This window comes from Emydura macquarii, unplaced genomic scaffold, assembly GCF_026122565.2.
Source record: "Emydura macquarii macquarii isolate MOO-44397 ecotype Brisbane River unplaced genomic scaffold, CSIRO-AGI_Emac_v2 contig_799, whole genome shotgun sequence".
In the NCBI taxonomy this organism is placed as follows: domain Eukaryota; kingdom Metazoa; phylum Chordata; order Testudines; family Chelidae; genus Emydura; species Emydura macquarii.
In genome coordinates, this window is record NW_027130936.1 from 1,293,998 (window position 1) to 1,319,914 (window position 25,917).

Below are 25,917 nucleotides of genomic sequence, written 5' to 3' on the forward strand. Positions count from 1 at the left end.
TTAGGTGGATTACGGTAATGCCTGGAGGCCCCGTTGTGCTAGCTGCCATACAAACCCACAGGGCCAAACTCCACCTTACCCCAGCTCCTTGAGGCAGCTCAGCGATTGCAGCACTCTGCTCCTGTGCCCCAAGTATCCCTTTATTTCTGTGCTGGGTAGCTCTGCCCCAGCAGGTAGAGCTGAGGCCAGCAAACTCATTACGCTCCCAATCTGCTGCTGCAGTTTGAAGCCTGGGCTGGATTAATCGCACACAAGAAGCTCCCTTTCAGAGTTCAAAGAGCCATTGATGTTCCTGGGTGTTTTTTTAAATGGGAGAGAAGAAAAGAATGCAATGAAATAGGCCTGAGGATGATTCCCACCATTCCGATGTGTGTGAGACACACCGTCCCTTGTGGTATGTAGAAAATAAACAGCACAAATGGATAATTGTGTCAGGCTGGTTTTCTGTTAGTGCCAGGAACTTGCTAACTGTGGCTTGGACTGTTTATTATTTGTGTGCCATTGAAACTGAACTATGCCATTCATTACCCTTCACCACCCCCTCCCTTCCCCACCAGACAGCTACCTGTCCTCGACAATTAGCTTCCAGAGTGCGAAACAGCCTTTAGGATAAAAGGATATCATTGTTCTAGCCGTATGCATAGCAAGCAAGTCACCAGGTGTTTCAGGTACTATGGTGCTGGTGCTGAGTGAGGTGTAAATGCTCAGATAGACTAGACAGAGAGGTAGAGACAAGCCAGGCACAGAAAGGGAATGATACAATGGAATGGCAGGAAGCACGGCACAGTGGTTAGGGCGCCAGCGAGGGACATTTCACTGATGTACCACAGACTTCCTGTGTGACTTACGGGTATGTCTACACGGCGGCGCCTATGCCGGATAGCCCCAATGTATATGCAGTGTACACCAACAGAAGGAGGAGTTCTGCCGGGGTAGGAATATGACCTCCCTGAACGACATTAATTGCACTGACAGAAGCTCTCCTCCAATGACATAGCTGCATCTACCCTGGGGGGCTGCCAGCATAGCTACGCTGGCCAGGGCTGTGGGTTTTCAGGGACAGGCTAGAGTAGTCAGGAGGGTGTTAAACTAATAACAAAAAAGGGAGGTAAAAAGAGGGAAGCTATCAGCACTCATTTAGCAGAAAATCAAGATGTTGAGAACAAAACCAATCAAGGAACCAAAGGACATGAAGAGAAGAAATGTTCGAATTGCCTGTATGCAGTGCTAGGAGCCTGGGTAACGGACAAGAGGAACTGGAATTGCCCATTGATGAGCTGGTATTACTGAAACCTGGCGGGCTGAATCACATGAGTGCAATGCTAACATCACTGGTTATAACCTACTTTTAAAAGATCAAATGAGCAAAGGAGGACGGGCAGTAGCACTCCATGTTAAAAATGGTGTTTTACCTGTTTCCAAAAAACTGGTAACTTGGAGAAAATGATCCCGAATGCTTATGGATCAATGTCCTAACCAATAAAACACAAGATTAGGGATTAGTTGGTGTCTGCTACATACCCCCGAATCGTGCTAGATCCAGCTGCGTATGCACCTAACTATAAGGTGTGGGGAAAAAAGGCTGCAAGATTCTGGGGACTTTAATTTGAGAGACATACACTGGAGGTCTCATGCTGCCAATACTAAAACATCCTCACAAATTTTTAATATTATAGATAATTTCCTAACTCAAAATGTGTTGCAACCAACATGGGGGAATCCTATATTAGACCTCATCTTGACAGATAAATAGGAACTGATCACAGAACTAAAAATTAATGGTAACTTAGGTATAAGTGATCATTATTTGATCACATTTATAATGTGCAAACAGAATAAAGTCCAAATGGATAATATATGTACTTGGAGCTTTAAAAGGGCCAATTTCACAAAACTGAAAACAATTATGTGCCATATCAGATGGGAGGAAGAATTTAATCTGAATGATAATTGGGAATTGTTTAAGAACACTCTTCTGCATGCTCCAAAAACCACAATCGAGGAAAAAGGCCATATTGGTTTAAAAAATGACTTTGTTTAGAGGGGCAGTGAAGGCAGCTATAAAAATAATATATAACAAATGGAAAAAAGGGGAAGTTGATAGTAACAAATATAAATCAGAAGATAGGAATTGTAGAAAATTGATAAGGGAAGTCAAGGGACACGAGGAGAAATCTATGGCCAGCAAAGCTAAGGACAAGAAGTCGTTTTTAAAGTGTACTAGGAACAAAAAGAATCCTGACAAAGGTATTGGTCAGTTATAAGATGGAAATGGTAGAATGATCAATAATTCAGAAAAGGCACAAGTGTTCAGTAAATATTTTCTGTTCTGTATGTAGGAAAAAAACAGATGATGTAGTCTCCTCATATGATGATAACACTCTTTCCATTCCACTTGTATCCCAGGAGGATGTTAAACAGCAGCTACTGAAGTTAGACATTTTAAAATCAACAGGTCCAGATAATTTTCTTGAACAAACTAAGTTGATACCTTTTTTGATGAGATTACAAGTCTGGTTGATAAAAGCTAATAGTGTTGAGGTAATGTAAATAGACTTCTATAAGGTGTGTGACTTGGTACCACACAACACTGTTATTTGGGACCAAGGAAGTACAAGCCTCATGCAGAAACTATAAAATGCAGCTGCCCCATCTCCATCTTGTCTTCATCCCTGCAAACTCCATTATTGATCTGATATATATGGACTTTGGAGTCAGTTGTATGTATCTGATTGCTTTGGCCATTTAGCCTCTCTCTTCTTACTTGTTTCTTTCCTTTATAATAAACCTTTAGTTTTAGTTATAAAGGATTGTCTGGCAGCGTGGTATTTTGGGTAAGATCCAAACTTATATTGATCTGGTACTGTGGCTGACCCTTTGGGCTCAGGAGAAACCTTTTTGGTAAAAGGAATAGAGTTTTAATAATTTATCTCATTAGCGGACCTACTGGCTAATTGGGGGGCTGAAACTGAAATGCAATAAAGGGGGCTGTGTAACTTCTTGTTTTAGCTTCCTGATAATCAGTATGGGGGATCAGAAGCACTGTTTGTGACTGGTTGGTGAATCTAACTTTAGTGTTAGACACCAGTGCTGGGAGAATCTGCTCTCCTTTTGCAGCCTGCCCTGCCCTTGGCATTTTTAGTGAGCCGCCCTAGGCACGGACAGGTCACACCATCCTGGGATGCATAAACGGGGAATCTCAGATAGGAGTAGGGAGGTTGTATTACCTCTGGTTTTGGCACTGGGGCGGCCGCTGCTGGAAGTACGTGTCCTGTTCTGGTGTCCACAATTCAAGAAGGATGTTGATAAATTGGGGAAGATTTAGAGAAGAGCCACAAGAAAAAAAAAACTTTAGAGAGCTAGATTCTAGGAACTCAGTCTCTGTAGCTTAACAAAGAGAAGGTGGAGGAGTGACTTCATTACAAACTAAAGGCATCTGCATGGGGAACAAATATTTGATAGTGGGCTCTTCAATCTAGCAGAGAAAGGTAGAGCATGATCCAATAGCTGGAAGCTGAAGCTATACTGATTGATACTGGAAATAAGATGTATGCTTAACAGTGAGGTTAATTATCAAGGGTTGTGATGGATTCTCTATCACGGGCCATATTTAGGTGAAGATTGGTTGTTTTTCTAGACAGTCTGCTCTGGAATTATTTGGGGGAAATATTCTGACCTGTGGTACACAGAAGGTCAGACAAGATGAGCACAGTGGTGCTCCCTTCTGGCCTTGGAATCGATGTGTAAGGGTTGTGAGGCTCTCAGATATGATGATAATGGCTGTTCTATAAGTAGGGAGACAAAATGTGTTGCCTAAACTACCTAATAGCCACTTGTTGGACCTGATTCTCCATCTATTTGCGCTGATGTAAAATAGGAGAACATGGAGTTACACTGGTATAAGAGCAGAATCCGGCCCATTACTGACATTAAACAGATTGTTGGTCTCAAAGCGTAGGTCAGGTTCCTTCACTGATTGTCCCAGCACGATTTCCCAAGTCCAGCAAGGTCACTCCTTACACTGTGCCAAGCCATGGTGGTTGGTCTCTTGTTTCTGTCAACTGACTTGCTCAATAACAGCTCATGAGGAACAGACTTTGGTCAGAACCAGCCCTCAGTGTCTGAACAGACCTTGGTGAAGTTTGGAAATGTATCTGGATCACAACTTGATGGCTTGGGTCCAACTTTGAGGGCACCTCAAACCTTTAAGCACTTTTGGATCTTGTAGTCTAAAAATTATCCTATCACTTGTTATATTGGTATTTAAATTCTTATATAATCTCCAGGTTTCTAGCATGGAAATAGGGCAGGTTGGAAAATGTTTGTTGTTGTGTTTTTCTCCCACAGAATTTCAATGAAAGCAAAACAAACAAAAAAGTGTCATCAAAATTTTCAGAGGCAAATTTCAACTCTTTGTAAAACAAAAACAAATAAACCCTGAAATATTTTCAGCTGAAAACTGCCCATATTTTGGTTTTCAGTGAAAAAAACTGAGTTTTCCAATGAAAAATCTAAAATCTTTGAGGAATGAAGACACTTTCCACAACAAAAATCATGTAGTCAAAAACTCCAATTTCCATTCCCCCCCCCCCCCAAAAAAAAAAAAAAAAAAAAAAAAGATTTAATAATAGCAAAACTGTAACTAGCCGCAGACAGAATATTCGCTGTTGTCGGCTGGTGCTTTGGTGGGTATGGAACCACACAGTGTAGGGTTGGGAAGGATTAGATCCCTTTTGACCATCTGCTTGCATCCAATACAAGATTGTTCCCTAGTGTCTGGTACAGTCTAGTTTTAAGTGAGCCTTAGTTTCGTCATTTCTCTTGGGAGATATTGACGAGATCCATGCACTAAGAATATTTCACTACTGACCCTTCTGCTAGTGTCAGTTCCATAGATGTATAGTTCCCGCAGCCTTTGCTTTTAAACTCTTACGGAAACTGACTTGTCTTTTTTTCTTTTCTTTTTTTTAATTAAGGTGAATTGTTATGCTAATGAAATGGAGGAAATGGTGAACCTGGCCACAGTTAGCTGTAATTCATGTATCTTAAGTGCTTACATGGCCCAATTACCATAGATCTGGGCACCCCACAATACTCCAGCAAGGTAGGGAAGTGCTATTATCCCCATTTTACAGATAGGAGCTGAGGCACAGAGACTAAGTGACTTGCCCACGGTCACACAGGAAGGCTGTGGCAGAGCAGTGATATGCCCATAGGTTTCATGAGTCCCAGGCTTGTCATCCTCCCTCTCAGTGTAGGCAGACATTGATTAAATATTCCCCATGCCTTATCCTCACTGGGCCTTGACTGAACACAGCACACTTGTCTTTGGCAGCTCCTCTGTATTAAGTAGCGGGACAAAATCAGCAGTGAAGATATTTGTAAGCAAATCCAGCAAATGCCTCCACCAGTGCTGGCTGGGTTTTGGCAGCTTTCTTGGTACAGACATTCTGTTCAGGTGGAAGATCAGTGAATTACAAAGTGTGTTTACACTACACAGTTGGTGATCACATGGACGCCAGAAGCTCACCGGTGGCAGACATACACTGAACGTCCAGCCAAACTGCCTTAAAGAGCTAGCTAGAGATCCATGTGGGTCAGGCTAGGTATGCAAGGAGGGTCCATTCCGTTGGGATTTGCCATGATGAGGATGATGACTATGATAACTTGAAGCATGTGCTTAGTTCCCACTGAAGTCAATAGGACTTACGCACATATTTAAACGCATTGCTGAAATGAACCCTGGTATTATCCTCTATCTAATCACTTAGGCTCTGGCAGTTGTCAATTGTCATCTCCACCCTTAATGTACTAGTCATGTCTGGATTTCACTTGAATTGAGTCCACCCAACTGTACCAAGTATTGTTCTTTATTTAGAGATGTAGACAAATTGGGCTGAGAACTATGACACTCATTTCACTTATGACTTCATGAGCCTTGCACGGAGTCTCAAATTAACCCATCACTGCGTGTTGCTCTTTTAAGTGTGGAATACTTTCATGTGCATGCTCTGGGGCAGCACACGACACCTCACTTGTTAAACCTTGCAGGCAGCTCTGGCTTATACTGGCTTTTCTTCCCTGTGTGAAGAGTTTTTAACTTGCACTGTCAGCTCCAGGAATCAAATCTGCCCAAGTGTCAGGAAGCCATCGACCGAGATCGGAGATGTTTGCAGTCCAAGCACGAAGGCGGTTCCCCCTCCCTTATTTCGATTAGCAGGAGTGGCTTAGCCTCCTGCTCTGTCTCAGGTGGGGAAAGGAGCGTGACTCTAATCCATTTGGTTGGGAGGCAAGTGGGGCAGAGAGGTGATTTCTGTACATGTGACCCTAGGAAACTGCCCCATTTGAGCCTGATCCCTAGAGGGATGTTGTCCACACAGCCATGAAGGGGATTATCAAACCGGGCTCTAATGAGGGATTGTGGGGGTAGGAGTAGGAACGGAATAAAGGGGGCATTGAAATTTGCATGCCTCTCTGAATTCATTAAGAAGGCTTAAGGGATCCTTGTCAGAAAGGAGTCTCCGTTTGCTGTTCCAAAACACCCCGGCTTTAGCGGGTAGAGGTCTGCTGTTCAGTGGGGATTACTGCCGTGTATCTTGTATTACAGAAAGCTGAAAGGTAACTGAAAGCTCAACACAGCTCTGTGTTGCAGTCTTGAGTAGAGGAGGATGTTTTAAAGCAGGGGTTCTCAAACTGGGGGTCATGACCCCTCAGGAGGTCGCGAAGTTATTACGGGGGGTCGTGAGCTGTCAGCACATGCCAGTAAGGGTGTCATGATATGGAGGTGGTCATCACTTTTTTGGGAGGGTCGTCACAGCCTGAAATATTTTCAAAAGGGGTCCCAGCAATAAAAGTTTGAAAACCCCTGCTTTAAAATAAACAGTGCTTGGCAATCTCTGTGCTGAACTTCTCCTGCCCCACACCATCCAAAGCTTAAGAATCAGGGTGCAAGGGTCTTGTTTGTACAGCACCTAGCACAAAGGGGTCCTGGTCCTGCTATACAAATATTGGGCATGGAATGGGCAAAAGCATTCTTATTAAGGCATGATCCTTGCATTAACCTTCAATCCTTGCATCACCTATGTGTGATCCTTGCATTTTTGCTGGTGTGATTGAGCGCCAGAGAGCATGGGAAAGAATGTTTCAGGCAAGGGCAGCAGGAATGGTACCATTTCTAATCCTTCTCACAGTGAGACAGGCACATGATGTCAAACTAAACCTAGCTGTGGTCCCTCATTGGGAGAAGGCTGCCTCCCGGCCCTGGAAATCTAAGTAGCTACCTTTTCAAAGAGGAGCAGGATCTAGTGACCAAGATACTTGAACAAAAGGGCTGGGTTCTAATCCTAGCTAGTGCGAGTCATTTTCCCTCTCTGTGCCTCAGTTTCTCCATCTATACAACAGGGATAATGCTACTTAGGAACCATAGGAGTCTTTTAACATTGATTATTGTTGATAATGCACTTTGAGTTAGATGGCACCAGAGAAAGGCAAAAGATCACCAGAGAAAGGCTAGAGAACCAAATTTGCCTCTGTTCCAGCGAAACCTGTTGTAGTCCTTTCTTTATTGTGGGGGAAAAAAAGGTTAAATTAGTCTAATAAATTATTTTTAATGAATTCTTTGTTCAACCCTGATACCAACACACTATAGAAACCTGTTAGAAAAAAACCCTACTGCACCCAAACTGATCTTCACACTAGGATAGTTGATGCCTTTGACAAGTTTTCATCTTAGAGGGCTCTGCTGTTTTATGAAACCTATTTTAATCTTGAGCCTGGCAAATCTATTCCTGTCATTGGTAACTCAGTGACCCTGCTGTGCTAAAATGTTAGAGGGAAAATGTACAGCACCGTTCTGGCCAGAAAACTGTCCACCTTGAGAGCTGCTTGAATTACTGGTTGTAAACAATATATCCAGCACTTTTTTCCATCAATCATCAAATACAAATTATTCACAGATCACTGGTTTTATTATTCCAGTAGCTCTAACTGGCTTTACTGAGCAGATCTGCACCATGTGCTTCTTAGACTTCTGTCTCCTGACTCGGCTGTCAGTCTAGCCGAGCCAGTTCTGATATGGACAAGTGAGCTGGATTCCATCTTCCACAGACAGGCCAGGTCATGCCAACAAGTTCGGAGTGCAACAACTCCCATCCTGAACAGGCCAGTAAGCAGTGAAGGCAGGACTGAGGCCTGTTCTCTTATTCACCAGCACCCCAGGCTGGTTTGGAATCGGTGGCCTAAAGGTGCGAAGCTCCATGTCCCGGTCGGCTCTTGTGTGGGATTTTAAATGGTAGCAGCATGTCTCTGCTATTGGGACGAACCTTATGTTTTGAAGGATTTATAATCAGGACTTGTTTGTCCATTGTAACTTCATGATGGCCAGATCTGTGGGGCCTCTGTAGATGTGGGCAGTGTGTACTGATGTGGCCTGATGCCCCTCTGTCACTACACTCTGTTAGGGAAGTGAAGCCTGTGAGAGCTGGGAAAGTCCCGCAGGAGGTGGTTTTGGTGACTCGGTAGATAGCACTCTGCCTTGGAGGGAATGTGGAACGAATCCTTCAGCCTGAGGCTCGAGGGCGCTGGACTGAGTTAAAGTGTCTCAGGGCTGGTCTACACTGCAAGGTCGGGGATGTGAACAACGTCATGCCCTGTGCAGTGTGGTTAAGTGCCGATGTAGACACCGCCAGTTTGAAAGAAGAATTCTCCCACTGACCTAGCCGTGGATTTACTAAAGCGACAGAAGAGCCCCTTCTGTCACTGTGTGACGCTACAGCACTAAAGCTACAGATTTCAACTCGAGTCCAGCTCTCGTGTGGTTATTCACACGTCCCATGGATTTTGTGGTCATTAAATATCCCCTCGCTCTCATTGCAGAAGAGCCCCTCCCTCTGTCACTGAATATTGTGACCTCAGGAGGTATCTAGTCCAACCCCGCTCAAAGCAGGACTAAAGCTAAATCATCCCAGCCAGGGCTTTGTCAAGCCTCACCTTAAAAACCTCTAAGGATGGAGATTCCACCACCTCCCTAGGTAACCCATTCCAGTGCTTCACCACCCTCCTAGTAAAAAACTTTTTCCTAATGTCCAACTTAGACCTCCCGCCCTGCAACTTGAGACCGTGCTCCTTGTTCTGTCATCTTGAGAACAGCCTAGCCCCATCCTCCCTGGAACCCTCCCATGGATTTCTGCAGACTAAACAAGGTCATAATTAATCAACTCTCTATCCACATCCTTTTTGTAGTGGGGGGCCCAAAAGCTCTCATTGCAAGGGGACTTCCCGGACCTGCTGGCAATGCTAATGCAGCCCAATACATTCCCTCCGTGACTCATATCCAGCTTTTTATAATTGCATTCTGCATTATTTAAATTCCCCCTTGAGGTTTCATTTGGAGAAGTTGTTCACTTCTTCCCTTACAGCATGTGTAGTGTTGCATTGCTCTGTTTAGCTGCTGCTGTGCTCCATCTCAGAGGTGGCTGCATTTTGTTGATTGAGGAAATGAACCTTATATACACACTCTGCCAAATTCATCCATTAACTTGAGTGGAGTTATGCCAGGCATGAATTTGGCTTGTAGTTTATAATACGCTTTAGGATGCTTTGAGGTGAACAGATCTGTATGAATGTAAGTCATTAAGTTTCTGGCTTGGGCATGAAGGGAAGGGACATTCGTTCCTCTGATGTCTTCTGTTCACTGCATGACTTTGTGCGTGTTGAGGTGGAAGTTCCCCTGCTGTTATGCTGAGTGGTTGTTTTAAATTCTTCTTTTTTAGTAAGAGCAGCTCGGATGACGAGAAGAAACGGGAAGCCCAGGGGGTGACTCATGCATCCTCTGAGCCAACACACTCTCCAACCTGGGAGGAGAAGGTGACCATGGAAATTGATGCAGAAGATGCAGGCCATGAAGGTATGGTTTCTGAAGAGAGCTGAGTAGTGGGTAGTTGTGGGGGAAAGGTGAATATCGGTGAGGTGGCCCTGATCTCCAGCCACGTACACATGTACCAATGTGACCAGATCAGAACCATCCCACTGCACAGTTGCTGCTGACTTCCCAAGGGCAAGGCACTTAGGAATCAGGCTCCTTAACTGTAGCTATGTATATAATTGTTAACTATCCTTATGCTTCAGGGCACAAGATGATCATCAGCTAGGGACAGGAAGAAATTCCATCCATGATATACTGTTGCAAAGTTAATCTCTCATATAGCACTTTTCATCAATAGATCTCAAAGCACTTTACAAAGGAGGTCACTGTCATTGTCCCCCTTTTACAGATGGGGAAATTGAGGCACAGAGCTATGAGGTGATTTTCCTAGGTCACCCAGCAGGCTAGTGGTAAAGCTGGGAATAGAACCCAGGTCTCCTGAGTCATAGTCCAGTGCCCTATCAGGCAGAAGTTCAATAAATGTTTGTGATCTGGTTTTGGAAAGGAGCAGAATGATGTGCTTAAAAACATAAGAACGGCCACACTGGGTCAGACCAATGGTCCATCTTCTCCAGAATCCTGTCTTCCGACAGTGCCAGCTGCTTCAGAGGGAATAAACAGAACAGGGCAATTCCCGAGTGATCCATCCCCAGTCATAGCTTCTGGCAGGCAGAGGATTATGGACAACCAGAGCACAGGGCTGCGTCCCTGACCATTCGGACTTGACTGACAATGGCATCTACACTGGTAGTGCAAGCAGCACATTGATAGCAATGGGTAAAGCCAGATAAGGTTGAAGAATGTTATGCACACTTCCCCCCATAGGCGGCATGTGCCTCTTGAATTTGGGGAGGCTGGCTTCATCCCGAGGTCCTGTCCCCGCTCTGTGCTGGGCCCCACCTCCATTCTTCCTCCTCCCCCACGGCCCTGCCCACACTCTATCCCAGGCCCCGCCCCTGTTCCACCCCAGCCCACAAGCACCCTCCCCAGCTTGCTCCTGTGGGGAGTGGGTGCGGGAAGAGGCGGAGCGAGACTAGGCTGGAGTGGCTGTTTGGAGAGGCTTAGCCTCCCCAAGCCTCTTATACCCACCGCCCATGCTTCCCCTTGAATTCCCACAGTGCCCCACAGACTGTGTACACACCCTCCTACTCCAGCCCCGTCTCCCTCACCCTGTCCTGCTAACACAGCTCAGCGCTGACCCGCCCCAATCTTCTGTTGTAGTGTTGGGTCCCCATTCAGGTCTCGGCTTGAGTTTTAGAAGAGCTGAGCACCCACAACAGTGGTTGAAGTCAGTGGGAGCTGTGGATGCTCCGCACCTCTGAAAATCAGCCCCTTCAGCGGGCCCATGCATAACTCCGCCGACCCATGTCAGTCCTGTTACGAAACTGCTATGATTCCCAGCTGTGGGACTCTGCTGCTTTTCTGATCTGCAGCGTGCTCGCTGAGCCACTCCTGTGTCCCTGGGTCCTGACCTGCTGTGCTTCCGAGCCCAGCACCCAGCACAGCTGGGCCCTGCGCCCTGCAATTTTGCCCTTCAGAATCGTTACAAATTCGAAGCTTCCGCACTGCTATGATGGTTAGATCCAGCGGCGTGATTGTTCCAGTCGCAGTGTAGTTCTGCACACAATTGTAATCATATTAATGGCATTAGAGTCTGCGATTAGATTAAAATCAGACGCTTGCAAAACGAATGCTGAGGCCGGCTGGAAACTGCTCATAGCATTACATGTAATTCCATTAACGCGGCTACTTAAGTGAAATCAAAGCCATTGATGTACTCACTGTACCTGCCGTGGGCTAACGGGACGTGGGGGTGGGGAGAGAGTCTAAAATAACTGGACCAGATCCTCTTCTGGTGAAAATCAGCATAGCTTTGCTGGCTGCAATGGAGCAATGCAGGTCGACACCAGCTGAGGGTCTGGCCCCCTTTGTGTGTAATTCTGTCTGTATATGCTGGGAGGTGAGGCATAGCAGAAAACGATTGCTGTTTGGGTCAATAAAGCATCTCTGAGTGGGGGTCCGGGTTACTGGCTCTAAAGCCTCCAAATATGGACTTTTGTAGCGCACCAGGGGCCACTTTTCTGACCCAAGGAGAAATCGTTTTCCCTGGAGACTAAGAAATCTCATCTTTGTAGGTTTCATTAGACAGCTTCTTGCCCCAGTGAGGCTGACATGGTGATATACCCCAAACCGAGCCTTTGTTTTTAAGGGGACATGACCCTGTCTCAGTCATTGGCCAGTCAAATCAACAGTTGCTTTTCTGCCAGAACCTACTGACCCAGCAAGGAGAATATGAGCAGAAAAATGTTGTAGATCACATGATGCTGTTTCAGACAGGTGCCGTCCAAGGCTTTGATCCTCTGATGAGCGAGGCTGGGCCTCGGAGCTCCCTGGCAGCAAAGCCCAGTGTTTGGAGGGTGGCCCGTTGCAGGACTGGAGCACATGGCCTAGATTTTTAAGTGACTAGTTATTTTGGGTGGCCCCACCTTGAGACACCTTCTAGGGACCTGCTTTTCAGAAAGCTCCTAGCACTGGCCCTCAAAATCAGGCCCCTAGAAATTACCTGGAATGCAGCCAGTGATAACCATGGTGTCCCACTGGCTACAGGTTTTGATACAGTACAGTCACACCCATTTAAAGAGCAACAGACATTTGTATACATTGAGAGAGCGTGAGATGTGCATTGAGGGCTTAATCGTGCAGGGTGCAGAGCGCTCTGGCTCGAGCCAGCGGAGCATTTAAGCTTGTGCCCAACTCTAAGCACATAAGTAGCCCCATTGACATGATGTGCTTAAATTTAAGCCTGGGCTTTGCTGATTTAAATCAGAGTGCTCTGCTTGCAGGACCAAGTCATGGTTGAGATAGAAGCCAAGAAAGCAGAGAGTCTCTAAGACTCCTGGTACATTTCTGTCTTGCAGCAGTTCCCTGAGGTGTATTATCCCTGTGACCCTTCCATGCCTAAGGAGCCACCTGATAATGCCAAGGTCAGGGCAGGCTGCAAAAGGAGAGCAGATTTGCCCAACACTGGTGGGTGACACTGAAGCCAGACTTCCCAACCAGCCACAAACAGTGCTTCTGATTCCCCACACTGGTTATCAAGAAGTCCAAAATAAAAATACACACAGCCCCCTTTGCTGAATTGCAGTCTCTGGCTCCCAATCAGCCACTAGGTCCAGTAAAGAGACCAGTTATTTAAACTCTCTGCTCTTTACCAAAATGGTTCCCTCTGACCCCAAAGGGTCAGCCACAGTACCAGTTCAATATAAGTTTAGACCTTACCCAAAATACCACACTGCCAGCCAGTCCTTTAGTAACTAAAACTAAAGGTTTATTATAAAAAGAAAGGAACAAACAATAAGAGAACTGTTAAAGGATTAAAGCAATCAGATACATACCAATGATTTGAAAGTCCATATAGATCAGGTTTCTAGAAGAATTGTGGAGTTTGCAGACTTGTATAGTCCCTCTGGTTACATCCAGTACCTGGATGGGTCTCAGTTCTTTGTTTCCAGCTTCAGTTGCAGATGATTTGATCCAGAGGTAGATAGGTAGCTGAAAGCTGAACAGGATTGAAGACAAGATGGATCCCAGGCCTCTGCCTTTTTATGTCCTCTGGCCCTTTCCATGCTGCTTGTGGAATTTCACAGGAACCAAAATAGAATCCAGAATCACATGGGCAAGTCCTGGTGACTCATCAGGTATATCCCTGGCTTCTCCCCCTGGGCCCATTGTACCTGTGAATGTTTTAATGGGCCATTAAGCAGACTTTTGTTCTGCAGCCATCCTGTCTGGGGTGTGACCCAGGCACAGCACAATTTGAAATACAGGTATATCAAACATATCCAGAACTTCCATTACACATATAACACATGAACATAAACATTATCATCTTACTTAGCACATTCTTAGCCTTTCTAACAGTACCTGACATGGCATATCTCACATGATTTTGACCTATTGATGTTAAATAATATAATAAATGCCCCCCTAATCCAACCAGCATGACATCCCCCATGCGAGATTGGTGTAGAAGGGAGTAATCAGAGCTCCTGAATACACCTCAAGGGCCCCCCTTATCCAGCCAGCATGACAATCCCACTTAGAAAACAGAAGTGTTTAGTATGTAAAGTCCCCTGACAGGATTAATTTTGAATCATTTGGGGGGAGTGTAATTATTCTACCTATCTACCATGGGTACTTATGTACCCCCATCATCATAGTATCTGAGCACGTCACCATCTTTAATACTTTTAATACTTCAATACTATGTGGCAGGGCTGTGCTGTTATCTCCATTTTACAGATGGGCAACTGAGGCAGCCAAGGGGGTCTGTGGTAGAACAGGGAATTCAGCCCAGCTCTTTCAACTCCCAGGCCATCACCCTGACCGCTTGGCTGTCCTTCCACTCCTCTTATCCTATTTTATGGGACGGGGACTTTTTAATCTCTCGGGTTTTCAACTTGTTTTTCAAAATTGCTTTTAAATGACTCAGAGCACTTTGGGTGCTGAGGGTCTGTTCCCTACTCTTGATATGTTTGTCTTCCATCCCAGTCACAAGTCTCCAGCCTCAGAGGTACTAGCCTGACCCACCGCTCGGGCAGTCACGGGCACACTGCTTGAGCTGGGAATCACCCCCTGCCCCAGCTCCGAGTGTAGACATACCAGGGAAGTGTTGGCTGATAAGAACCGCGGTTCCAGAGGTGAGTGAGTGGTTGGTTGGTTAGATAAAACACTTCCTAAAGCTCTGTCATCACTTTAAAATGATACCATCGAGTAGCCGAGTCAGCTACTCTGCTCAAACCAATACTCCGCAGCCCTTCTCTCGTGGAGGTGTGTGTATGTACAGGGAGGGAGCCAGTGAGCCGCTGTTTTAGTCGGGCTTGATCCAGCAAAGCACACAAATAATTCCAGTGAATAACTTCAGTGGGCCACTTGCATGCTTCCAGTTCAGCATGTGCTCAAGCCTGTTACACTGGCATCAGAGTACTGCACCCTGCAGCATCAAACTGTAATGAACAGATGCCAGAGTAAACTATTTTGCCATGATTTAAAATCTTTTCTGTTTTCTTGGCTTTCTAGTCTCTTTCCTTTCCTCTGTGGCTGGGTCCCTGCCTCCCTTCTGCCCAAGATATGAGGAGTCAACTCATTTGCCACCCTGTTTGCAATCTGAGGGCTCACCAAGGGCAGAGCATGAGCCGATATCAAAGCTGACTAGCGGAATAGATGCTTGGCTTTAACGTGGCACTAGAATGTTTTACCCCTTACTGCTTAAATAGCAAGACCTTTCTCTTTCCACAAAGGTCTCTGGGAAAAACAATCTGCACATACATTGAGCTGTCTTGAAAAGTAACGACAGAAAAGACTGGCAAGTCGGAGGATGGAAAGGCAGGGAGTGAGGAGATGCTCCTGACCCAAATCAGCAGACGGTCCCTGTTTGGCAAAGCACTTCAGCGTGTGCTTAACTTTAGGCCTATGTTTACGGCTAAGTGCTTTGCCCCTCTGTGCAATCAGTAATTAGGCTCAGGGCAGGGAGAGCTAAGTGTAAATGGCAGCAGAACAAGATGTGGTGGTTCCTCTTCATTTGTTTCTGACAAAGGAGTAAAGCTTGTGGTTTTCCTGGGGGCGGCAGCTGTGGCTGTGATACCAGAGGGTTAAACTGGAGGCACTGAAAGGGTTAAATCGCTGGTTTGCCAGGGAAGGTGAAGAGGGCAGCGAAAGGAAGTGTGTGTGTGTGTGTGGGGGGGGTGTTATCCTGCCAGACGGTTGCTGTGGTGATGGGGGTGAACAGAAAGCAAAGCTGAGGGAATGAGGGGGAGGTGAGATTCCATTCTCCGGTGACAGGTCCAACATGCTGAACGGCCTCTCCTCTCCTTCAAGTGACTTGAGGCCCAAAGGAGCCCCGCCAGGTGAAGCCAATGCCGGGGCTAATGAGGCATGTTTCTAGCCTAGAGACCAGCTTGCGAGGGCCTCCCCTGCCTCCCAGATGTCTGATCAGCTCAGCAAGCGCTCCCAGGGCAGTGCAGTTTGGCCTGACTTTGCATTAGGGCAGCGAGTGGGGTCCAGGCTGCAGGTATTGTCTCCTCCAAGCCTTTATAAAGGCTCATGCTTCCCTGGCGACCGATGGGATTCGGTTTGCATGGCCTCCCCAGAGCTGGCCTTTCAAGGGAAGTGGCCCGCAGCCATCCCCACTCTGGCTGGGAGCCCAGCAGCGTGCCCATTGCAAACAGAGCTGGCCTGGGTAGGAAGAAGTGGGGTTAGTGGCTCTCTTCCCTCCTAGTCAGCACTGCCCCAGTGGGGTATTACATTGTCGGAAGTGCTGGCTTTTGGATGGGACATAAAACAGGTCCTGAGCGCTGATCACTCTAAAATATGCCCAGGTTGGAACGCTGACCCAGTTCCAGGGTGGTGTTTCCAGCCTGCCTCCCCACACTGCCTGCTAGCCCAGCAAATGCTGACTCTTCTGGGCAAAGGCAAGTCCCCTCCTAACAATGTGTACAGCTGTAGTCCAGCTGTGCGGAAGGGGCCTGCTTCCCCTACCAAAGAGGGATCTTTGTATAACATCCAAGGTGGAAGGCACTAGCGTAAGGAAGGCTCTGGAGTGGTGCTGTTATACCCATAGAATCACAGAGCCGTAGGGTTAGAAGGGACCGCATGGGTCATCTAGTCTAACCCCCAGCCAAGACGCAGGATGTGTTGTGTCTGAACCATCCAGGACAGGTGGCTATCCAGCCTCCTTCTGAAAACCTCCAGTGAAGGAACTTCCATGACCTCCCCAGACAGTCTGTTCCATTGGCTACTGTTCTTACCGTTAGAAAGTTTTTCCTGAGATTTAATCTAAATCTGTGATGCTGTGGTTCAAACCTATTGCCTCTCGTCCTGCCCTGTGTGGCAAGAGGTGGAGAGCTTGTCTCCATCTTTCTATGGCAGACTTCCAAGTATTTGAAAACTGCTATTGTGTCCCCCCTCAATCTCCTCTTTTCCAAACTAAACACACCCAGTTCCTTCAGCCTTTACTCGTACGACTTGCATTCCATCCCTCTGATCATCATTGTCACTCACCTCTACATCCCTTGCAGTTTCTCTACATCGGTGACCAAAACTGGGTACAATACTCCAGCTGGGCCTAACTCGTACCCAGTGGAGCGATACTCTCATCTCCCATGACTTGCATGCTATGCCTCTGTTAATCAACCTAAAATTAGCATGGCATTGCTGACTCATGTTGAGGCTGTGATCCACCACAACTCCCAGATCCATCTCAGCAGTGCTGCTTCCAAGCCAGTTATCCCCTGTTTTGTATTTGTGCATTTGGCTTTAATTAGCACCTTACATTGGTCTTTGTTAAATTTCATTGTTGTCTAGAGCCCAGTTCTCCAATTTATCAAGATCCCTCTGCATCTTAGCTCTGTCTTCCAAAGTGTTGGCCACCCTCCCCCCAGCTTTGTGTCATCTGCACAATTGATCAGTCTGCTGGCTAGTCCTACAGCCAGGTCATTCAGACAGATGTTAAATAACACTGGACCCAGAACAGATCCCTGTGGAACCCCACTGGAGAGCTTCCTCCGATCCGACATCATTCCATTCATTCCACTCTTCGTCTGCAGTTGTTTAATTAACTATGTATCCACTTAATGGTAGTTCTGCTGAGCATTTCTCCAACTTACTTATGAGGCTGTCATGTGGGACTGTGTCCAAAGCTGTGCTAAAGTCCAGGTATATCATGTCCCTCTCATTCCCCCATCCACCAAACCAGTTCCCCTGTCAAAGAAGGAAATCAAACAGGTTTGGCATGATTTGTTCTTAGTAACTCCACGCTGGCTGCCAGTGATCACCCCTTCACCCTCCAGGCATTCACAGACTGAATGTTTTATACATTGCCCTAGTAGCTTCCCAGGTATCGAGGTCAGGCTGACTGGTCTGTACTCCACAGATCCTCCTTTTCTCCCTTTCGAAAGATGTGCATTACGTTAGCCCTTCTCCAGTCTTCCAGGCCTCTCCTGGTCCATGAGTTTGCAAATATTATTGCCAGTGGCTCTGAGATTTCTTTAGCCACCTTGGGGTGAATAGCATCCGACTGCTGCATTCTAGTGGAGAGACCCAGGGAATGAATGTGCATGGGGAATGAACTGCCCTCTCTGCCACAGAGATGGTCAGGGATGAGGTCCACTGGAGAGAGGGTGCTGCCCAAACAGCACCAGTTATGTGGCTAAACAGAGGGCTTAATTCCAAGGGCTGCAACTCCAGTGCTGAAAGTGAAACGTCCATCTCCTCGTGCTGCGGACAGCCTGTGAGGAGCAGCTGCTCCCACGCACCAATGCCAGGTGGGTTGGAGGCCACTGGATTTGTACTCTCATGGCTTGTTCCTCAGCCAACCATCAGTAGCAACCTCCATGTCACCTACTTGGAGCCTGTGTCAAGGCCCCTTCCCTTGGCATGTAGCTGGCTGCATGTAGCTGGATGCACTCCTCCACGGGGCACAGAGCAGCCCCTGGGCTTCATGTGACTTGTAAATATTGGGGACATCCCAGGGTCGTCCACGTGGCGAGATGCTGATCTAATCCAACGACAGGAATTGCCAGCACTGAGCTCTTGTTACGAGGTGTTTAGTTTAATCACACAGAGCTTGGCTATGCAGCAGTTTTTCACTGGATTTTAAGAAGTGGTAATTTCCACCCTGCTGATTTCTGGAGTGGATGGCATGCAAGTGTTTGCATTCTGTCAACACTAGACTTTGGCGTTGTGTTAGCTGACGTGTTAAAGCACAGTTCAAACCCCACCTGGCATGCCTATAACAGCCCTGCTCGGCTTTCAAGGTGGTATAAAGAAGCCTCTAACGGGGGATGGAGGAGGTATAAAAGGCCCTTGCAGATGATACCACCATGGCGGGGTCTTCAACCCATGAAGAACTGCTCCTTTCCAAGCCGCAGGTGTAGGGCGTGTGCAGGAGGCGTGGAGGAGCAAGGCTATGATTTGGCTGTCTCGCCTGGCATAGAGCCCATGGGAAGCTGCTCGAAGCTGCGGCCATCTATAGTGGCCCTGAGGTGAGCTCAGGGCAGCTTCCCTGGAATTGAATTAGGACTGAGATCCTGTCTCTGGAGGTTATTCAGCTCAGGCGCGAGAGTCCCATAGCAGGGCGTAATCCTCTGAAACTCAGGAGGGTGGGTTTCAAGCTAAACAATACAGAGCATGTCCTTTCTTTTACATTCTGGAGGGCTCTTCCACAAGGGTAGAGCTGCAGAACTTGCTTATGGACATTTCCACACCACAATGCGGGGAAGGGGCATGGGTTCAGGAGGCTCTCGGGCTGTGTCACAGCAACTCAGCAGGCTCAGGGATGTGGTGTGGCAGGAGAGAAGTGCACATGGGAGAGGGGGTTGCGTGGGACGCCCATGAGCACCATGCTGTGCAAGCGGATGCAGAGCACAATGTCGACCTGACCTGAATTGATGCAGCGTTTAGATTTTTCCAATGGAAAATTCTGCCAAAATTGACCTTTTCCTTCAGAAAATTTTGATTTTGATAAAAACCCGTTTTCCACTGGGAAAATGTTTCATTTGCAGTATTTTGGCCAGCTCTACAGAAACGTGTGTTGAGAGTGCTGCCTGTGGTGTAACTGGGAACGTGCTCCTTGTCATGAAACAGTTCTCGTGTTTACCCCTCCATCCAGCCCTTAGCTAAGGCGAGGCAGGCAAGAAACAGTCTTCCCATCAGCATTACTAGAGTATTATTAGCTGCATTGCATTGCATGACGTTATTCGTTATTCCCATTAGATGGCCCCAATATTTACAAGTCACAATAAAGACGATTGGAATGATCCCGTGACCAAAAATGTTTGTAACCATGGATCATATAATAATTGTCAACCAAGCTCATTCTTCAAAGTAGAAGCTGATCACAGGGGGGGTCAGGAAGGAATTCTCCCCCACCCTGCGTAGAGGCTGCACAATTGCCTAGAGGCATTATAGCAGTTTCTCACTTCTCCCTGCACTGCTAAGTGCAGGCCCTTGCCTGGGAAAGGGAGGCGGATGAGATGGATCAATGGCAAATCCTATATTCTAAAGAAACTAAACAACATTTGTACCAGATTTTCAAGGACTTCGCTGTTAGGTCCCTCTGAGAAGCCTGGAATATGGATGCTATTCCTTCTCAGTATTGTTTAGCCACAGGGGTTAGATCCATGAAAGCCAGTGTCTGTGTGGGCTGTGCGTCCCTGGGGTGTTCTCCCTGAGGATGGCTAGATGGTGGTATAGGGCGAGGAGCAGGCTGGTTACAGACAAGGCTGTATAGGAGCCCAACTGGTGAAGGCTGCTGTGGAGATGCACAGATCAGCACATCTTCCCGCCCCCTTGGACATACCCTTTCCTTCCTGACCACCCATGTTTGGAGCAGGTTGGCCACTTCAACCCCCTAGGTGGAGAGGAGTTTGCAGCAGCTTGCACTACCATAGCCCTCCTCATGCTGGCAGACTTTCTGCTGCCTCCTCTAGTGATGCCTGCACAGCTCCTGGGGTGAATCTGGCCTCTTGTCTCCAAACACCCGCCTTGGTTGGCAACATGGACCAGTTCTAATGCTCCCCCAAGCTATTGTCTCATGCCTGCTGATGTGTATTCCTGCGCTTCCCTTCCAGCTGTGACCCTGACCGTGGCTGACAAAGTCACCAAGGAGGTACTGGCGAGCTACAAGATTCCTGTGAGGTACCTCCGGTCCTTCCACCAGTACCACTTCAGACTGGTGCTGGTGAGCATTGGCTAACCTAATTCGCACCCTGACCCATGTGGGTATGGGGGCGTCACATTGTTTCACAGCCTCTCCGCCCGTCCGTCCGTCCATCGGTCAGTCTGTCTGTCTGTCTCCACCTGTTGTCTCTTGTCTTATACTTGGATTGGCAGCTCTTTGGGGCAGGGACTGTCTTTTTGTTCTTTGTTTGTGCAACACCTAACACAGTGAGGTCCTGGTCCCTGATGGGCTCCTGGGATCTACCACAATATTACTGCTACTACTACTAATAATTTATGCTGCACACATCCTATGGTATCTAACTCCAGGCTTATAAACAAAGAGTCTTGCATAAGATTTGCTTCATTTCAGGTGGCCGAGGTCAGGTGAAGGAAATCTTGTGTAACTGTTGTAATCCCCAGTGGGAAGCAGTATAGGATTTTCAAAGTCTCCCAAGTTGGAGAATGCACAACAGGAAAAAGCAAGCAAAGCGCTCCTGGGACCTCTTTCAAAGAGGTTTTTCTCACCTGGAAATGAGTGCGCCAGGAAATAATGAAAAAGGATGTCAAACTGTGACCTGCCCTTTCGCACTCGGCCTCCTGGGAGACAAGAACACAGGCGAGACGCAGGTTTACAACAGTGCAAACAAATCCCAGAGCCGGCCTTCCCAAGATCCCAAAGGGCTTTGTGAATATTAATGAAATAATGATCCTCCTTAGCTCTCATCTAACACGCTTCCTCAGTAGATCTCAAAATGCTTTATGAAGGAGGTCAGCAGCCTTATCCTCATTTTACAGATGGGGAAACTGAGGCACATAGAAGGGAGCTGATTGTCCCAGGTCACCCACCAGGCCAGTGGCAGAGCTGAGACTAGAACCTGGGTTTCTTGAATCCCGGTCTAGTGTCATAGACAGCAGTTCTCAAACAGGTCTATGAAGAGCTCACTGGGGTCATGTGGAGAGCTGGTCATGTGGAGCTGGCTCGTATGTTGCATTAAAGAAAACTAAAACTCCCATGTTCCTCTAATGTCATGTCTCCGTGTGAGCCATGCTGGATCTGTCGCAGGGATGTCAGACACTTGTGAATGAAAGGGGAGGCAAGGACTGCACTGGGGCAAATGGGACAGGTGATGAGGGATGCCTGAAGAGGAAGGGAGATGGGGGATGGGTGCGGGTGAATGTGAGTGGAAGAAGGGGCTCAAGGGTGTGAGGAAGGAGACATGGGGCACGGGTGGGGGCACACAGGAGAGGGTGCAGGGGCCAAGTGGTGGCACGTGGAAAGGGTGGGGGGGGCCAGGTGAGGGTGCGTGGGAGAGGAGAAGGGGGCTGGGTGAGGGACCCATACTTAGAGTGGCCAGACAAAGTACATGGCTGCAGCATTTATAAAAGCTCTGAATTTTTCAGGAGCTGAGGAGTGGGACTTTGTCCCCACTGAACAGCCTTAGGAGCCATTTATTGCTGTGTGAGTGAGTTTCTCTCTCTGGGACCTTTTTTTCATATGCCATTCCCCTAATGTGTATAGTGAGTGATTTTCATGGCAATCAGTAGGGTGGGCGTGTTGATGGGGGTAATAAGTATTAGCTGGTGCTGCCAGGAGGTGCTTTTATGTGCTCTGTGGTGGTGGGATTACACTGGGAATTGGTTTCTGCATTGGTTTTCTCATGATTTATTAATGATTTGTGTTAGTTACAGTGGAGTTTGGGGAGGAGTAAATGGTTGTGGTCTGGCTATTAAAGAACAGCGTGACTGATCTGCACATTGTGCTGAGACCTTTTCTTTAGATGTACTTTGTCACACACACTCACGCACTCGCTAGCTGCAGTATCAAAGTAGGGTTCTTCATTTACACAGTCCAGGCCAGTAGGGACAGTATCTTCCACGGACATCTGACGGGGTTCTCATTTTCTTTTCCCCAGCCACATGCAGGGCTGGAATGCAGGAGAGCAGAGGTAGTCTCATGTGTGGTATTGTTCTGAATAACAGCGGTCTATTAAGCACATGTTGCAGGCACAGTGTAGGAGCCAGTTGTTGAGCCAGCTGTGTTGTCTTAATTTCTTGGACCCTTATCTGCTCACTGACAATTTCTCTCTGGAATGGTCTGGCCCCACATTTCATTTCCCTCTCAGTCTGGAACTAATCCAGCATCAGTTCCTTGTCCTCCTGCCCAGGTCTGTCCTGGCTTTCAAAAGAGGGCCTTGTTTTCCTCCTCCTTGAAACAGAACACTTGGTCTGAGTCCCTCTTGTTCCCCTTACAATAGCCAAGAACAGATCTTTCTCGCATTTCCTGGACCTCAAGTTTCTCCGACTCTTTAGAACCTTTCAACCTGCCCCACTCCTGCTCTGGGATGTTCAGAGTGCTTCGTGTCCACTAGAATGAAAATCAGAGTAGGGTTCATAAATATATCAGGTATGCCTGGTAACAACTTCTGTACCTTGGCAACTTTGTGTGCATTTTTGCTGGGCATTTGTTTTTTGGACTAGAGATGTGAGGACATACAGTTAGAATGCACAGGGAAGATACAGGAATATGGACGAGTGCGTTTTGCTAGATTATTGTGAGGATGGGGGCAATTAAGGGACAGGGCATATGGGGGTAGCAGTAACTGGGCTACCAACGCTTACTTATTTCAGCAGTGGGAGGACTGTTTGCATCACTGGTTCCTGTTATGCTGGTGATCTCTGCTCACACTGGTGCTCGAATGGTGCGGACTGGCACAGAGAAAGGCCACCTAGTGGTTAGCCTTACTTAAAGCGGGTCTAATACTCCGGGTGGTGACATTGTCTGGGTACTTCTGGGATCATTTTTGGCTGTGGATGCCTGATGTACTACAGGTTTGCTGTGGTGACTGCACAGCAGCGAGCATGCCAGAGATCTCCACTGTAGATGTGCCCTGACAGGTTACAGTAAATAACCTTGCCCAAGGTCACACAGCTAGTGAGTGTCAGACCTGGGCTGGCACTCAAATGTCCTGCCTCCTAGCCACAAGACCCCAGCTCCAGAGAAACTAGCCTGGCACACCTGCCACTTCCTGTGAGTTCAAGTTGATCCTTCATAATATCAGATATTTACACGGCCCTCAAGGGATCATCCTGCTTTCCTCGCAAATGAACCTTGTTCCCATTTAAGACCCATTGCAGACTCCCTGCCATGCCGTTTAATACAACACCTAACAATGTAAGCGGCACTGGCACTTCGTTGTGTCATGCTTTATTGTTTGAGTGACTGGCAGGAAGCTCCCAATTAAGTAAGTTTCACAGGTAACTAACTCTAGGTGGAACTGAGGCCTGATAAACTCACTTTACCCTAGTCAGAAATTCATACCCCTCTCAGCTAATACAAGTATGTTTCTTTTTCTCCATTCTCCTACCCCCAGCTGCCCCGAGCCAGTGGCTGGTGTGTGTGCAGATTATTAAATATTTAAATGCAAAAGCAGGAAGATTTATTATATTGATCTTACTGGAAAGGCTCCCGGGGACAGTGAGCCTTAATGATCAGTTGCCACTTTATTGTCAGTTATGGCAGCTCTGCGCCCCCATACCGCAATCCAGACTGTTTATATACACAACACCCTTGTTTTACGGTCTGGCACTCATTCCACACTGTGTCTCCTCCCCAAACAGCCGAGGAAGAAGGACCCCTTGGGGACAAGTCTCTATGCTACGGTCGTTCGGAAAGGCAGCCTCATCCCGCGTTATGTCGGAATGAATTACACCGGCTTGGAGGTAAGGCCTGTGCAGGAAGATGGGAGAGGGAGAGATGGTGCTGAGGAGGGGATGCCAGCATGGCCCACAATCGGAGCCAGGGGTCTGTGTGTGAGTAGCATGAGCAACCCTCATAAGGTTTGCAGGTTCAGTTTCACTGAATGCCTCAAACCTAAGACCTCTCCAAACTACCTGATCTTTCAGTGAGACCTGCTAATAACCATCACGGATATGACTGACTTTCTAGCGAAGATAGACATTGGAGAGCCCTCCCGGGGAGTGAGATTTCATAAGGAGAGTTGGCTACAGTTAGCATAGATGTGACCATTCTTCCTTTCTCCAGCTGAGCTAGAGATATCTGGCGAACAGGCCTTCCTAAGGACCAGCACAAACCTCACCACCTTCTTCACTTTTGTTGCCCTTCTCTGTATTTTTTCCAATTCTAATATATCCTTTTTGAGAAGGGGTGACCAGAACTGCAGGCAGTATTCAAGATGTGGGCGTACCATGGATTTAGATAGTACTATTATCATATTTTCTGTCTTATCATCTATCACTTTCCTAATGGTTCCTAACATTCTGTTGGCTTTTTTGACTGCTGTTGCACATTGAGTGAATATTTTCAGAGAACTAGCCACAGTGACCCCAAGATCTCTTTCTTGAGTGGTAACAGCTAATTTAGATGCCCTCATTTTGTAGGTATAGTTGGGATTCTGTTTTCCAATGTGCATTAATTTGCATTTATCAACATTGAATTTCATTTACCATTTTGTTGCCCAGTCACCCAGTTTTGTGAGATCCCTTTGTAACTCTTCACAGTGTGCTTTGGACTTGACTATCTTGAGTAATTTTGTATCATCTGCGAATTTTGCCAACTCACTGTTCACTCCCTTTTCTCAGATCATTAACAAATACATTGAACAGCACTGCTTCCAGTACAGATGCTTGGAGGACCACAATTTATCAATTTGTTCCAAAACCTCCTCTACTGACACCTCAGTCAGGGACAGTTCCTCATATTTGTCACCTAAAAAGAATGGCTCAGGTGTGGGAATCTCCTTCAGATCCTCTGCAGTGAAGATTGATACATAGAATTCATTTAGCTTCTCCGCAATGGCCTTATCTTCCTTGAGCGCTCCTTTAGCAGGTTGATCATCCAGTGGCCCCACTGATTGTTGGGCAGGCTTTCTGCTTTTGGTGTACGGAAATTTTTTTTTTTGATGTTTGTTTTTGAGTCTTTGACTAAGTGCTCTTCAAATTCTTCTGATCTACTCTATTCTATACAGGTTTTTATACTGTACCTTGTAATGGGACTGGGATCCCTGCAGGACCCGCTGCCATAATAGTGGGAGCGGGTAAAATGTACTTTGTGGCTGGTGGGATTGGGTGGGAAAAAAACAGATTGCGCTAATTTGCAGGAAACCCCTAAATCTCTCGACAGTTTGTCATACATAGAATTTCAACAATGTAAAGCACTTTTTTTTTAAATAAAGGTTTTACTATTTAAATGTAAGGAAGTGAGAGAAAGAGATTTGATGTCTGTTGTAACAGAAGTGAAAGTATTTAGAAGCTGACCG

At 46.9% G+C, this 25,917-nt stretch overlaps 1 protein-coding gene across 1 annotated transcript in view; it reads left to right on the forward strand.

The window, feature by feature from the left end:
• Window positions 1-25,917, forward strand: part of CCDC33 (coiled-coil domain containing 33) — a 206,856-nt gene that overhangs the window by 63,530 nt on the left and 117,409 nt on the right. Inside the window, exons 4-6 of the mRNA XM_067543215.1 lie at window positions 9,771-9,904; window positions 20,551-20,660; window positions 24,260-24,361. Coding sequence (XP_067399316.1) covers window positions 9,771-9,904; window positions 20,551-20,660; window positions 24,260-24,361 — 346 coding nt within the window. The remainder of the gene's footprint in view (window positions 1-9,770; window positions 9,905-20,550; window positions 20,661-24,259; window positions 24,362-25,917) is intronic.